Source organism: Phaethon lepturus, unplaced genomic scaffold (assembly GCF_000687285.1).
Source record: "Phaethon lepturus isolate BGI_N335 unplaced genomic scaffold, ASM68728v1 scaffold15354, whole genome shotgun sequence".
Taxonomy (NCBI): Eukaryota; Metazoa; Chordata; class Aves; order Phaethontiformes; family Phaethontidae; genus Phaethon; species Phaethon lepturus.
This window is the reverse complement of record NW_010535589.1, coordinates 3,320-19,210: the sequence shown is the minus strand read 5'-3', so window position 1 is coordinate 19,210 and position 15,891 is coordinate 3,320. Positions and strand designations below refer to the sequence as shown.

Genomic DNA, 15,891 nt, shown 5'->3' with positions numbered 1-15,891 from the left:
GGGGCATGAATTTCACTCACAGTAAGTTAAAAGGCCAAATCCAGAGATGAGGCTATATGTACTTGCCAGTAGAAACTGGTGACAGATGAGGAACGGACAGAACACACAATGCGCATGTATTTATAAAGAAAAAAAAAGGGGGGTAGCAAATTGCCTTTGTTTTGCCATTACAAAGGAATGTTTTATCAGTTTTCTCCTTGTATCCTTCTACAGTTGCTCACCTTTGGCACAAGGAATTCTATGTATCACAAGATTTAATTAATAATAATACTTCTTATCAACACTCAGCACTTACACAGCGCTTCTCATATTCAAAGTGCTTTACAAAAGTTTGTGAGTCCTCACAACACCCCTGTGAGGTAGGTAAGTATTATTATCCCCATTTTACAGATGGGGAAACTGAGGCAGAGAGGTAAAGTGACTTGCCCAAGGCTTTATAGGGAGTTGCAACTCATGATGTAGTGGCCCAATTCTGGTGTCCCTTATGGTGGTGTAACACATGAACTCCCACAGAGCTATACTGGTATAAGCAAAACAATCCAACCCAAGTTTCTCTGGCTCCCAATCCTCCGCTTCAATCAACTGACTATACCTGCTCCACCTAAAACAACAGTTCGCCTTCTGAAACACTACAGAAAGTCCAGAGCACGGCAGGAGTGAGTCTGCAATCTTAAGGCAACATATATGTTAACAGCTCCATAGCTCTGCAGCAAGTTGGACTCCACACAGACAGGTTTCTGCCACACTGCACGAGTCTTCAGACAACACAAGTGGTCTGCAGCTCTGCATGCATCAGCTTTCAGGTTGATTCTCTTCTCCCTCAACTTAGAATAAACCCAGAGCAAAACAATGGGGCTGCACCAGCGGAGAACTAGTACAAGATCTGAACCAGACCTTTTACCTGCTGCTTCGCAGGCAAGTGCCCCTACTAATATCTTTTCATTTTGGACAGCTTCGGCATGGTTCATTTCACTCTCTCTCTCTCTCTCCGAGTTTGTACCTCTGCATATAAACAAACTTTCAACATTTCCAACTTATCAGCACCAGCATTTAAACAGCACCATACATCTTTCTAAGACCGATCAATATTTCCAGAAAAGTGTCAATGCATGCAAATATCACATATAAAAACATCAAAGGTGCTGGGATATGATACCAAGGATAGAGGTGATCACAAGACAGCACACGTTTAGTTTTTATTAAAAATACCAAACAACTCACTCTTACTGTAACTACGCCACTTAGATGATCATTCTAACCTGCAGAAGTACAGGTACTTTTCCTTCAACTATTTACCTACCTACCTAGAAAGAAAGAGAAATAGCAAGCACACACATTTATACTTCCTCAAACTTGGCAGGCATGATTCATGTGAATGGGAAAGGAGGGTCTGCAGAGGTGAGTGAGATCGTACACCGGGTTTAGGGCAGTGGAGTAGAAAAGAAGTAGAAAATACCACATGCATCATTACCATCAATAATCAACCTGATGAAAATAAACCCAAAACTTAGATGGATTCATGTACGACATCCACTGAAAATCTCAAACCCTAAGCACACGGAAGCTGGCAAACATCTTGTGCCTCTTCACCTATATCCATACACAGCATCAGCAAATAAGATCAAACAAACCTTGAAAAGAAAGCAGAAGGAAGAACAAACCAGTCTGGAGACAACAATCTTCCACAAACCACTTCCCTGCATTATTTTCAAATACATTTTACTCTTAAGCAGTTTCGGAAAGGAGTGGGGGAGAAAGAGACCCACTACTATTTCTTTTTAAACTGGCTCAGCACCAGCACCAGCTCAGAGAGAGGGAGAGAAAAAGAATTCTTCAAACACGATCCTTGGTACTTGACTAAAACGTTGCTAGCCAGCCAACGATACCCTAAATTGCCAGAGGGTTCGAAGTGGAGTGGATACATGGTGCTGCTCACAGTCCTCTTCATTTGCTATGATATCTGCTCCGTGGGCCTCATCTGTATATCTCCAATCTAGAAGAGACCAACATGGGATTTTACTGGAGCACTGAAGTCCATTTTAAATCCTACCCTGGGCACTTCCAAGCTGCATCATTACAGTGGCAAGCTGCATGTGAAGAAAGTTCCTGTGACTAGAAATGAACCTGCTTAACTGAAATGAAGGTGAATGCGACGGTTCTGCCTTTAGCGGAAGGAATAAAAGCACAAACATGCGCAGAAAAGAGTGCAAGAGGACACTGATTATAAACACTCGTGGTTCCAAGTCTTTAGTTTGGTGCTGCTCGTGGAGGGTCAAGCTTCATCAGTCACAGGCAGGACTTTTTATCCTCTTAAGCCAAGGCGGCCAGTATCACTAGTGATCCCATGGCAAGACGGCCACGTCTTGCTCCAAAGGAGCAGAGTTCACATGCAGTGCTGCTAAACCTCTCATGATCAAAGTCTGCTTTTGCAACAGGAACTTTTATGTTGCATATACTAAACTTTAACACTGCTCCTGCCTCCTCCTGGCTCCAGCTCAAGACTGGCCACTTATTTCTTGTTTCACAGGAGGGAAGTCCCTCTGGCAGCACAGGCATCTCACACCACCCTCGGGGAGGTGCAGAGCACTTGGCAAGATCAGGCCCAACACGTTATTTGGCAACTGGCAGAACCTGACCCACCTGCAAGATTATCAGCAAATCTCAGATGTCACCATCCAAAAGGGACAAATGTGCCCATATTCCTTCCATTCCCCCTGCATTGGTCCTTCTCTGGGGCCAGAGCAGCCTTTGCCGGATCCACAGGGCTGTCAGCAGCCCCAGCAGCGCAATCCCGTAGCTGCCGTAAGGGCAGCATAAACAAACGTGATCACGGCTAATCCCCAGCCCAGGCCTTGCTAAGCACGCAGCTGATACAGCGGCTGCAACGCTGATTAGCAAACATCAGGGCAGCAGTGACCCTCTCCGCCTTCAGCCACCCACCGTAGAGTCCTCCAACCCAACCACAGCCTACCTGTACATGAGGTGGGGCACTGAGGACATATATGACAGCATTAGCCATATCTTCAGCTTTGAGACACTGGAAAGACAGGAAAGAGATTCTTAGTCAAAGGGCACCTCAGGAAGTCAACCACAAGATCACTTCTTTCCTAACCATTAATAATGAGTTTTGACAGTGTCACTGGGGCATGTCAAAAAGATGCAAGCAATCAGGAAAAAAATAATCCATTACAAATTTAACAAAGGACATGTCTGGTGCTGATAATTCTCCATTTACTGTGAATAATCTTACTACTGACACAGTAATTCTGCCAGGTCAGGCATTGCCATCCTTATCAAAAATTACCAGAGAAGCACAAGAAATCCTGTGCTAGCCACCTGCAAGACAACACGCTCTCACAGTTCTTCGTGTGCTGGCATGTTTGCTTATTATATCTTTTCTGCAATAAAGAAGTCATAGCCTGTCAAATGTCAAAGCTGACTGATATTTATTTAGAGGAACATCAAAATAAAAGGAAAAATGCAGGGAGTTGGAAACTGAACCTGAATGAAAATCTACACAGCGCATAAATATCAGTGCAAAATGTGAGGTCTGAGTGCTGAGACTTTGAGGATGCTGATTACATCCTGGAAAGCACTGGGCACTCTGCAGAACTAGGTCCTTGTGCTGTTAGCCAGGAGAGAGACTGTTAAACTATAATCTGAGCCACTTTCCTCTGTTTCTATTTCTCCATGTCCTACCCGAATGCTCTCATAGGTTGCAGCAGCTCTCTCAGGGTCATTATCATGAAGTTTAAAAGCAAATCCCGTTTCCACCAGTCCTGGAGATATACACTGGAAAAAAACAGAGCACATCCTAATAGGATTTGTAATTCCCCTTCAGTAAAAGAATTTAAAAAAGAGAGAAAACATTTTAGCACTGAAAAAACCAAAAAAAACCCAAAACAGCCCCCTTTCTACGGTTCTCCTTCCCCACGCTTTTTCTAGGGGAATAGTTTAAGGGAGCAGGCTTTGCCTTAATGACTGTTGTAGCAGGTACCTCTGGGGAACCGCTGATGGGTACTTCCCTCTTCATGCCCCAAAGGGACAGAGAAGCAGAGAAAATGCTGGAAAAGCTTGCGATACGAATTAACTTCTGGACACATCACTTCCGACATGCAAGCTCTGCATAAGAGCAAACGGCCCAGCTGATTGCCTCCCTCTGCTGTCAAGAGCTCCCCTCGCTCCCGGACAAGTGGCTGCCCACTTTCTGCACCCAGAAGGTTTATTCCCTGACACACCTCATTGCTGCTGTGCCTTCTGCCCCCCAGTCTCTCTCTGCCTGGGAAAGACGAGGTGGCCAGGGACAGTCGGCCACTGGACTTGAATGCTCCCAGTGTGCTGAGTGCTATTTTTGTATTTCCTTGCCTGTTTTCCAAAGGGAAGTCCTCTGTCCCACAAAGCCTGCCAGCTGTCTGCCACCCACAACAGCAGGAGAGAGGAGGAGAGCCCACAGTACTCACTGTAGCTCGTATGTGAGTCTTTGCTTCTCTGAGTTCTTGCCTCAGCCCCTCCGTGAGGGCTGTAACTGCGTACTTGGTGGCACTGTAAAAATGCACCACCGACTGTGGCACGACGCTGTGGCCGTTCATGCTGAGGAGAGAGCAGAAAGGAAAGTGCTGAGAGGTGAGGAGGCAAGCAGAGTCCCGAGAAGGAACCAACAGGATATTCAAACCACCATCATGAACACAAAAAGAGACGCTGACATGGTGGCTACGTGAGGAATTCCCCTCTCCTGCGGGAAGTGCATACCAGCAGAGGCTCCTCTCGACACAGCTGTTTTCTGGAGCTGGTCAAGAAGTTTCAACCTTCAACCTTGCACCATCACAAGCGGTTGGCATTACCCTTTTCTCCCTGGTTTGGTCCTTCTTGCATTTAGACCAGCAGAGGTTAAAAAAGAAAAAAAGCAGTTTGAACCACCACAAAACCCTCCTGGGGTACCATCAGCCCACTCCAAGGTTAAAGCTCCACCACTCAAATCCTCTCTGTGGCACAGGGAGGAGGAAGCACACGTGGCTGATCCCACATTTCCCCCTTGCATACCTGTTAATGTTAATAATATGCCCATCATCGATGCTCCTCTCTTTCATGGACTGGTAGGCCTCTCGGGTGCAGATGCTCACAGCCATCACATTGACCTGAGGGAAGAGAAAAGAGGAAGAAACTAAGATCAGCAGCCATGCCTGGCACCCTTTGACTTGCCCCCTGCCTTTCCGAAGCCAGGGATGTGGGTTACAGTCCCCGACCCACGGCAATTCCTGCAAACACCAACCGAAGGAACTGCACCCTGGCACACCGCATCACACCGCACGCCCCACATCGCACCGCGACCAAGCTCGGGGCTGCAGTAACAAGGGCTTTGGGCAGGGGAGGCACAGACACCCAGTTTTGCGAGACAGCCTCGACCTCTGCCAGAAATAAATGGACTTAATGGTTTTACAGACAAGAGTGCAAGGCAAGGGAGAACAAACCCACTTCCCCACGGTCAGCACTCTGTCCGGAGACAAAGTTGTTTATTTTGCACAGCACTGAGCACACTGGAGTTTGGGCAGCTGATAGGACACTAACAGCAGGTAATTAGGTCAGCTAGTTAACAAGGAAATCCCCATATATTGCCTGTCAGAGAACCAGGCGCTCAGAGGCACTGCAAACCACACAGCCAGCCAAGAGCTTCCCGTGCACAAATGAAGCCAAAGATCACATCGTGCCATGGGGAGGGCCAGAGTGGGCAAGTAACCCTGCAGATATGAAAGCCACCAGTCTGTCACACTGTCCACTGACCTCTTCTTCAGCCCTAACTGGATAAGCCAAGGAAGAATGAACACGGCAATTTATCCAGTCCTTTAGCACAGGATGCAGAGCTTTCCAGGCTCTTGCTCTTTGGACCAGCACTGCCCACCACACTGTGGCTCAGTTAAACTCAGTCTTATCACCGCTGCAATGTGCCACCATCAATGTGCAGATGCCTTGAGTTTTGGCTGACCATAACACACAGAATCAGAGTTTCCAGGAAGATGGAGATATGGAAATTCCCCCAGCTGGAATACAAAGCACCCAGAGGCATGTGCAAGACTGATGAGCAAGCCATCTCTGCAGCAGTGCTAATTGCTCAAGTTTGTAGTGGTTTAGATTTGGAAAAGGAGCTGAAAGGTAGAAAGTGTCTGCTGAAGCCCTCTAGAAAGGATGTAACCATTTCAAGGCAGGACACACTGACAGGTCCTACCTAATGGCATGTCACTTTTTGCTAAATAAATCAGCAGGCCAGACAAGTCTAAAAACACTGCTGTGAACTAAATATCCAGGAAGAACTAAATTTCCGATGAATCAGAAGTCAGATGCAACTATAAATGGGAGGAGCAGCAGTGAGCGAAGGATATGCAAGAGGGCTGGCAATCATCGCCATGAAACAAGAATGGGGCAGGCTAACTAGGAGTTGCTAGCACAAAAGGACATGCAAGAGAGGAACATTAGCTTAGAGACCAGTAAGTAAGAGGCAGAAAGGGATGGATTTGAGAGATGTAATTACTGAGCAGCACACAAAGGATGAGTGGGGTCAGCTGAAGGATCTTCTGGTCACTGCTTCTGTCTCGGTTGTTATTTCTATTCATTACCAGAGGCCATGCTTAGAAGTTTTTGTCTTGGTGATGGATAAATAGCATGTTTATCTGATCTTGGAGTACCCAGGCAACACAACAAGCAGAGTCATCATCCTCATCCAAGTGCGCTTTGGTCGAGCACACAGTCACTACTGGATATCTCAGTCATCATACCTGGAACTACAGCGATAAATTCCCTGGCACCAGATTGAAGATTTACCTTGGCTGTGCAAGGAAGAAAGTTAGCAGACATGTCAGCAGAAGTGGCACTGTACAACCACCTTAGCACTGGACTGAAGCCCAGAGCAGGCAGGGCGCCTGAAGGCTTTTGGATTTCACAGTAAGAAGGTCAAGGAAAGCGAGAGTAACCCGCTCCAGTGTGATATACTAACCAAGGGAGGAGCCAGTCCTTTCAGCTATGGATCTGGGCAACTGTTAGTATAAAAAGCCTTCGTGACAAACAACATCCCTGCTTTCCTCCCTTGCCCCAGGACGCCCTGAACCCACCGGGCACCATGTCTTTGGTGCAGCTGCTCCCCAGCTCCACTCCATCTCCGTAGGCCACTAGAGGGTAACATCAGCCTAAAGCCTGAGACCTGGCTCCAGCGCTGTGACTCACGCTGAGCAATGCTTCCTTGCGTGGGTAGAGTTACAACGTTTTGACAACTCCTGGCAAAGCAAGATATTAATCAACAGCCACATGGGAAAGTCCAGAGCCCATACAACAAGAGACCCTGGCACAACAAAACAACTGGCTGGAAGGCAGCTGAGCTGGGATTGCCTTGCTGCCTTTCCCCAATAGCACCCACAGGATTTTTGGGTGAAATCCCATTTCAAAATGTGGAACAGGCACTCAGGAACCTAAATACATGCCTGGAAAATGAGCAAGCCTTAGGGCTGCATCACTTCGAGAAACAATCTAAAAGCCATTGTCACAAACAGCCATGCAAGACGTTTTTCTCAGACTTGTTCCTATTTTAAGAACAAAAGGTTCAAAGGTCCCTTAGCAAAGATGGCCAACACATCTGCGCTCTGCCTTTGCACAGCATGCTGCACAAGGCAGCAGGTTTGTGGCTGCCGCGCGTGTGTACTAATGCAATAGGAACAATGAAGGTGCATTTTCTAGTAATTAATGACTTCCAATTGCCAGGTTGGGAGGACGTAAAAGATCCTGTCCCTGGAAGCGCTGAGCATTTCACTTCCCAGAACCAGCCTTTTCTAAGGCATCAAAATGAGTATTCCAGCTCCTAGGTACATATAAAAATACAGGTTACAAAAAACGTATCTCTGCACAGATGACATACAAAAGCACGAAGAACATAGCCTTGCTGGTCAATGAATAATACCAGGAAGAATCAAACCCATTTAGAGTCTAAAGGAGCGAGAGGATGTGTGCTGCAGTCCTTTGTGCCCTGAACAGTACAAATGGAAAGTTCAGGTTGAATTCCTGGCTGTAAAGGTCAGTAGGTAAAACGTGAAGGAGCTGTTCAAATCCCAGCGCCTGGAGTCAGTGTGTACACAGCACCCAGCCCCAGCTACTCCTGCGTGGATCAGGGACGGCTGGAGGACTTTGCTCCAGCCTCACGTCAAGCACAACCCCACAAACAAGTAGAGAGAAATGGGGGGAAGCCGTGAACCAAAAGACGACAGGCTCAGAACACGCTCCCTCCCTCTCTGGCACACACCGAATTTGCTGGCTGGCAGCGCTGGGCTCTGCGCTGCTGTAAAGCAACGGAGAGGCGATTCCCAACATGAGACTCCTGCAGGGAGATGCAGCTCCCCCTTGGGAATGAACACCAGACGATGGAAAACTGGAACATTAAAAAAAAGAGGAGGAATAACTAAATGATAACGTGATCTTGACTGTTAGATGTAAAGCAAGAAACTTTATGGAATAGGCATACTGAGAGAGGAGCCTGGAAGGAGACAGAGCCTCAAAGCTCATAAAAAATGCATGGAAACAAAAATCGATTTACCAAAAAAAAAAAAAAAAGCTTTCAATATAAGGCCCTAATGCCTCCTAAATCGATAGATTGATGTCTGTTTAGAAACTTCTCCTGTCTTGCCCCAGAAGTACTCTGAAACTCTCCGACAACATTGCTCAAACTGCGCTGCTCGGTAATGCTGTTCTCCAAGGGACCTCTGGAAGAATCCTTCCTGCTCCCGCTCAGCCTCTGCAAAGCTCAGTGGCCCGTGAAAGGTGCTGGCAACCTTTCCCCACCCTGACCCTCCGAGAGCTTCAGAGCGTGTAGGAGAAACGGTCCCGGTGGGTGTTTCCCTGGGGCTGGTGTGCCAGAGCAGGGAGAGCTGTCGCTGCGGATCCCTCCCCAAACCCCACCGCCACACCGGCGCCTGCACAGCCACGGCACGCTTGGAGAGCGAGATTTCCAAGCAGGGAGGTCACAGCCACAAAACTGGGGACACACAGCAAAAGGAAAAACCCCGAGCTACTTCTGCTGCTGACCAACAGGCTAAAAAGCAAAACCCAGGCTTGCCAGGTTGCCTGGGCTGAGGTGGGTGAAGCATTTGGCTCTGGAGGGTCCCAGGGTTTCACCTTCACATTAAAGTTGCAAGTGTTATTCAGACAATTACACACAAGCCAAGAGCAAACCCACCAGCTGCTGGGAAGCTGGTGAGCGGAAAAAAATCTGCCAGTATATGAAGAAAGCTTGCATGTCTCAGTCTGTTCCCAGTGCTACAACAGCATTTTTGCCAAGCAAATGAGAGCAGACATAGTCGTACGATCACCTCTGGGAATAAAATATTCCCCCAGCCTGGTTTCCTAACGCTGCCCTTGTGGAGCCACCACCCTGCCTCTCCTCCCACCGCGTCCGTCACCCCGAAGCAGCTCCCAAGGGTGCACACAGCAGCACCCACAAGGAGGGGGACCCCACAGGCTCCCAAACCCCATGTCAAGCCACTGTAAATACCAACACGGGAGTGTCTCATACAGGACAATCCCCATCCCAAAATCTTGCTCCCTAAAAGTAGTCGAAGGTGACACAAAGGGAGCACTCCAACCTGAGCAGCCAGGGAAGAAAGCACAGAGAAGGGAAGGGGCTTCAGCCGGCAAAAGCCACGTGTGTCCCCCAGCCTGCCCACCTTACAAAGAACAAAAGGTCAGAATAACAAAGAGAAACGAGCGTGAGGGACACACAGCATCCACGGAGGCACCCACACAAGATGCAACGACAGCAACCAGGACAAGGAGTTTACAAGGCGCAGGCGACCCGCAGGGCCAGGCTTGCAGTGCGACAATGCTGGGAAGTGCCCTGCTTTACACCAGCTCAGCCTCAGCTACACTTCACTTAATTTTCTTTAAAGACTCCATGGCAACCGGGGAGAGTGAGATGCGGCTGTGCAGTGACCCAGGCTGGGCAACCCACAAAAGCCTGGCTGGGCAGACAAAGCGGAGCTGAGCTTGCTTTGGCTGCAGTCGCAGCGGCCAGCAGACCGGCCAAAATCTTAACAAGAACTTAATTAGCCAGGATATGGCAGCTCTTGCCCTGGCAGCAGGAGTCTGAGGCCTCAATGTGCCTCTGTTTTGCTTTACACAGCCCCTGAATCTGCTGCTGGATGAACAGCCACCAGCTGCTGCAGGAGCCGACAGATCCTGGCTCACTCCGCTGTCAGATGTAGTAGCCTCAAGCCTACAGCTTCAAGCAGCTTTTCAAATAGACATGTCTTTTCCTTCACTAGGACAAGCTCTCGCAGCTGCTGGAGGTGCTGCAAGGTTTACTCAAAGCCATGAGTTCGACTCTTGCTCCTATGGGGATGACACTTTCACGCACAAAAGTAGTACAGGAGCGGAAAATCACCTTCATGAAAAGCTCCTGTTTCAGCACCTCACCGGCCAGAGCTGCAGGAAGGCCAGTACAAAAAGGCCGTTGCAAGGGCACAGAAACTGGCCTGGGGTCTCGCAGCTGTGGCTACTGTGTGCAGACAAGGGCCATCGCATAGCGACAAAAGATGGAGAAGTCCCAAAAAGATGCATAGCAGCACCTGAGGACAGCAACACTCAGGGAGAAGCGCTGCTAATAAATGGCATGGACCATTTGCACAAAATCCCAGTTCGGCATATGAAATTGTCTCGTTCACATCCAGCTCTAACCAGATTACAGGCAGAAAATTGAGCTATAAAGACAAAAAGCATTACAGCTTTTTAAGCCGAAAAGAATCTGCCCATTTTACAACCCACTACTACAACTAACAGGATTAGCCACAAAAAACAGTGCTTGGCATTCAATTTCCTATTTTATTGAAGAAAAAAAAGTGAGGCTCATCATCCTTTAGAAAGCTATTGAGCTAAAGGGAAAAATGCTTCTACAGTACTGAGTGTTTTCATACTCCAAGGTGCTGGCATGTGGCTCAGCAGTGCATAATGTCTTTCCACTTCCCAGTCAGCAAACCCAGGCCACATCAGAGCCTGATGGGAAGCAGGTCCTCAGCTCTCCGCACGTGAAATAAGTAGATGGGGACAATGGTGCTGGTGGCCAGAAGAAATAAAAATCTAGCACAATTCCTGCTCTTCCAGTGGCGCTACTCACGTCTATCATCGTCCGCCAGCCTTCCGTCTTCCCCGAGAGCAGGGGCTCCGGGCGAGCCAGCCCCGCGTTGTTGATGCAGACGTCAACTCCTTGATGAAGGGTCTTGATGGCGGAGAACATCGACAGGATCTCCTCTTCGTTGGAGAGATCGCACTTGTACGGGATAAGGGTCCCCGGATAGCCGGCACTCTGGCATTCAGCTGCCAATTTCTAGGGAAGAGAAAGGAAGGAAGAAAACAGCTATCAGGCTCCTCTCCTTGTGGAGCAGCTTATCCAGCCATTTGCTTTACGACACACCCCAAGGCTAACAAAACACAGCAGTTTCCCAGCAAACCCGTCTTAAGAGCAGGCGCTAGGGAAGAATCATCGTAAATGCTAATTAAGAAAAAAGAAATATCGATATACATGAGAGTCTGAGCCCTTCAGCCTTTAAGTTATTAAGCTTCAGGACACACTTTGTGCTCATCCATCACCCCAGGCAATACAGGTCGAGGTGGGCAGGCGCTGGCCAAATACAAATAAATACTACTGCAGCACCAGGCTACAAGTCCGCCACACTGCCGCGCAGATAAAGGACGCGGCAATCGCACGCCTGACGCTTCCTCGTCAGCCCTTACCAACAATTATTCCAAGCACCCAGATCTTTTAGAAGACTGGATGATCTAAAGCAAATGAAAGGCCACGAGCAGCTGCTGGCCGCCTGTGTTAATGATACGGCGGCCACCGCACCAAACCCTCTGGAGGACGCCCTTTACCCTCTGACGCTAATGAGGAGCAGCATCTCGTCTCTGATGCATCGTATTAGCGACAGTGACAGCTTCCAGCACCAGGCGAGCGCCACGTGACGTCTGGTTCCTGCGGGGAGATGGACTCCGGCTACAAACGTTCCACCAAGTCACTCGAACGCCATCGCCCGCGGCGGTTTCACCAACGTGACATTTCGGAGGTTGCAGTAAAGCTGCTCTCCAGAGGCAGCTCTCCCACTCCTCCCGGCTCCTCCCTGCACACCAAGGACTGCAACCCACAGCCGTTTATAAAAGGAGGAGCGAGGCCCAGCACAGGAGTGCCCTGGCCAGAAGCAGAGGACGAGGACAACGGGACGGTGATCGCATGTGAAGGCGGCTGCTGAACGTCCCTGGGACCACCCAAAACACCTCCGGGAAGCCGCGCTGGAGGGATGCTGACTTTTTTTGCTTGCTGTGAGGTACATCACCTCCCAGACTGGCCCAGCCCCTCCTGGCCCTCCAGGAAGACACATGGAGAAATTCCCACATTTTGGAGAAGGCAGATGCTGAAACCAGCCCCACCATCTGTACCGACACGGGGAGGAGCCTGGGGAGCGGCGCTGGCCTCGGACACGACTCGCTCTAATGAAAGCGGTGACAAACCAGAGCATCGAAGGTGTCCTATTCCCGGGGGAAGCCAGCAAGCTCTGGCGTTCCCTGTCCCTTTCACTTAGCAGAGCTGGTTTTTCCGTAGCTGCCGCAGGGCCACACTTGCCCCACAAAACACCCAGCACCGGTGGCATTCGCAGAGTTTGTCAGCCAGCCTGATGTCCAAATTCTGAAATAAACACTAGACAAAAGAAAAAAAAAAAAAAAAAAGGAGCATAAGGGAAAGTGGAAAGAGAAGGAAAAAAATAGGAGACAGCACAGCATCTGCTGCCCCGGCGCAGGCTGGCACGAGAGCTCGTGGGGCTGCATCAGTTCACAAACACCACAGGACCTGGCAAATGCCAAACCAAAGCACGAGCCCAGCTCCCATCCAGCTGGCATCCAACGCCTGCCATCCTGCAGATCAGATGCCAGCACACCCAGGAAACCTGCAGGTTCTGATCCCTGAAGTTTTGTTAGAATCAGCTCTCTGCTCCCCCTGCCAGCACAACACAGCATGGCCGCACGCCTCAGGGTAAAAAAGGCGGCTGGCAACTCAGATGTCACAAAGTCCAAAAAGGGGGAAAAAAAAATCCACCTGAAGATGTGAATTGGCTCCCAACTCCAAATCATGAAGCGTGCTCTTCATCAGTGGCTTTTTGGGTGACCAGCTTTCTCTTCGCCAAGTTTTACACAGAGCATCCTCACTGGGAGAGAGACAGACAAGCCAGGACCTCCAAACCGCGCTCTGCGCCCCAAGCACATTCATTTTAATTACTCTGGGGCAAGTGGTTCTGTTCAGTAAATGATCTTCAACCTTTCTCAATACCTAAGACCACTGCAGAAGTCCACCAAGTCCCTGAACAGTGAATTTAAGCTTTTCTGACTTGCCTTTCACAGCAATCCGCAGCTTTCACGGACCACAAGCCGAAAGCAGCCCAGATCTAAAGGTCTGGTCCAAAAGCCGCTCTCCTTTCTGCAAACTGCTTCAGTGAAGGCATTGCAGTAACACAAGAATTATTATTATTGCTCTCACAGCACCAAGCAAGAAGGGGACAGACATGCTGAGTTCAGCCTGGAGATCGATACATCCCAACAGCATCGCGCACTCTGGAGAGCTCTGCTTGGGCTGAGCTAGACAATATTTCTGCCCGACGGAGAACAAAGGTGCCCCTGGGACTGAATTGTACCTCTCTGTAGCCTCCCGGGGCTGGTTTCACTTTGCTATACATGCAATCTGTTTGATTATTTGCTGATAATAGTAGAAAAATATACACTTTTTAAAGATCAGAGTACACACTTGAGAAAACAGTTGGGGGAAATATCTGCAAGAGCAGCATTTAGAAAATTAAAAGCAGCATGAAGGGCTGCTGGAAGGTGCTAAACCACTCCAGGGATGGCGCCTTGTTCCTGCAGATACAAGAGGGAAAAATGGGCAAGGGGCCCTCAGCCACGTTCTTTCTAACCTGGCACCAAGGTGACAGAGCTCTCTCCATCCCACTACCCAAACTTGAGCACTCCACTAAGGGATCCAACCCATTCAGTATTTGCTTGTAAAGTACCACGGCTCATGTCTGGCACTTTTTCCTTCCTAGTTCACCAGGTCATGGCCAGGAGTATGGTCTTAATTCGCTCTTGGAAGCCAACTGGTGTCCTGGCACCTCCTGCAATTGCCCGGCCACGTTTAGTTTGCTTGATCGAAAGCTGGGTTATCTTTCCAGTGGTACCTCCAATCTCCACTGCTGGTGTCAGCGCCCATCACAGGTGAAGCGGGGTGCTGTCTTTCAAAGGTAGCATACTGGCACAAGAAAGGAAAAGCAGGGCACCCATCGCGTCCTGAGGCTGAGCACCGTGGCGCATCCCCAGAACTGCGGGCGGGAAAGCTTACAGCTCACGGCAGCAACCGGTCCAGCCGAACTCAGCCCTGCTGAAATCGAATCAACAATGCCAATGATTTTAAAAGGTGAGAAATACAAGCACGAAGGATTGGGATGAAGCTCCCAAAAGAGGCCTTGTGCCAGGAGAGCTGGCTGGAAGGAGGACGGGCCATCAGCATGGACAGGAAAGGACAGACAAGCTCATCTACAGCCCAGAGGGAAATGCCGTGTTTAATATCTCCGTTTCCACGTTCAGCTGTCACTTCGCACTATTCGGTGAAACCCTTCACTGTTCACTACAGTTCCTCGACAGAGGCAGACAGGGTCTAAACCCCACAGGCTGCAGCAAGCCAGATGAAGGAGCAGATGAAGCAAGGGGTGCCCTGGACAGCAGTGGCTGTCGTGGTGGAGCTGCCCATCCTGTTTTCCCAGTCAATCTCCTTAGCTTATGTCTTAGATCCACCAGGAGAAAGCTCTTTCTCACTCAGAGAAAGGCCTCTCTGCCACAACTGACCAGAGAAATCAAACACCTCACAAGATCCTTCTTTCCTCGTCTGGTGTCTCGCCGCCTCAAATGAGGCTCAACGTGGATCCTTTCATCTCTCTGGCTACACTTGTGTTAACAAAATCTCTTTGAAAATGAAGCGCCGAACACCACTGACATCCAGGCGGAGCTGAACGCGCTTCAACCGTCTATAGATAAGAGTCATCACAGGCTCTTCAAAGAAACATCAACTGCGGGCAAGTTTGCAAGAGAAGACTTATGTAAAGCAACTCTCTGAATTAGGGAGCTTGCAATATTTTTTCAGAGCATCTGTTAAGTTGCTCAGTTAATGCTCATTCCACTTTAAACACACCACACGCACAAGGGGCGGGGGGGGAAGAGAAAAGCTGCTTTTCCAGATTTCATAAGCAACTTGAGCGTGACCACATAATGTAACACCAATACAGACAAGGGCCAGTGCACCTCCAGCAGCTGGAGATGAAGATTTGAAACAAGACCTGAGCATCTCTGTACCACACCGTTATCACTGGATGCTTGGAAACAGACTGCCAGGTGCCATAGCTACTGGTGCAAACTGGGATAGCGCAACTGAAAGCAGAAATAGATGCCCTATGTGTTAAAATGTTTAACCTAGAGCCATGCACTGCCATGGATGCAAGCCCTCGCCCCTGTAATTCTGACACTACCCAGCATGAACACAGTACCCGGCAGGTTCTGCAACACCCATGAAAGACCAGCTTTCCACAAAGGGCATCTCAACTACTCGTGTGATGCAACGAGCCAATACAGCAGTACGTACTAGGCGCGTGGGCTGTGATGTGCCTCTTGCTTGGACACCAATTTTTCCATTGACATCCCAGTGATTTACCTCAGCTTCCAGCGGTGTTGGGTGAATGAATGAGCAAATGAAAGAAAAAAAAAAAACATGTCACACCTACCTATGTGAACGTAAGACAAAGAAGAATCTGCTGGTTATGCTCGTTACTATATACTATT

General features: G+C 49.0%; 1 protein-coding gene across 1 annotated transcript; it reads right to left on the bottom strand.

Moving 5' to 3' along the window:
* Window positions 1-662: 662 nt before the first annotated feature.
* DHRS11 (dehydrogenase/reductase (SDR family) member 11) lies at window positions 663-11,368 on the bottom strand. The gene is made up of 6 exons (XM_010285889.1): window positions 11,141-11,368; window positions 5,041-5,135; window positions 4,461-4,590; window positions 3,700-3,792; window positions 2,972-3,037; window positions 663-1,993 (listed from the first exon to the last, which is right to left on the bottom strand). The coding sequence occupies exons 1-6, from the start codon at window positions 11,258-11,260 to the stop codon at window positions 1,952-1,954; spliced, it is 546 nt and encodes a 181-aa protein (XP_010284191.1). The 5' UTR covers window positions 11,261-11,368; the 3' UTR covers window positions 663-1,951.
* Between the last annotated feature and the right edge of the window lie 4,523 nt (window positions 11,369-15,891).

Bases quoted from the DNA above. Each gene is read 5' to 3' on its own strand.
- DHRS11 (XM_010285889.1), bottom strand. From the start codon at position 11,260: ATGTTCTCCGCCATCAAGACCCTTCATCAAGGAGTTGACGTCTGCATC. The intron at 5,136-11,140 runs GTGAGTAGCGCC...CTCTTCCCTCAG, and splicing joins GCTGGCGGACGATGATAGAC to GTCAATGTGATGGCTGTGAG. The intron at 4,591-5,040 runs GTATGCAAGGGG...CTCTCTCCTCAG, and splicing joins CATATTATTAACATTAACAG to CATGAACGGCCACAGCGTCG.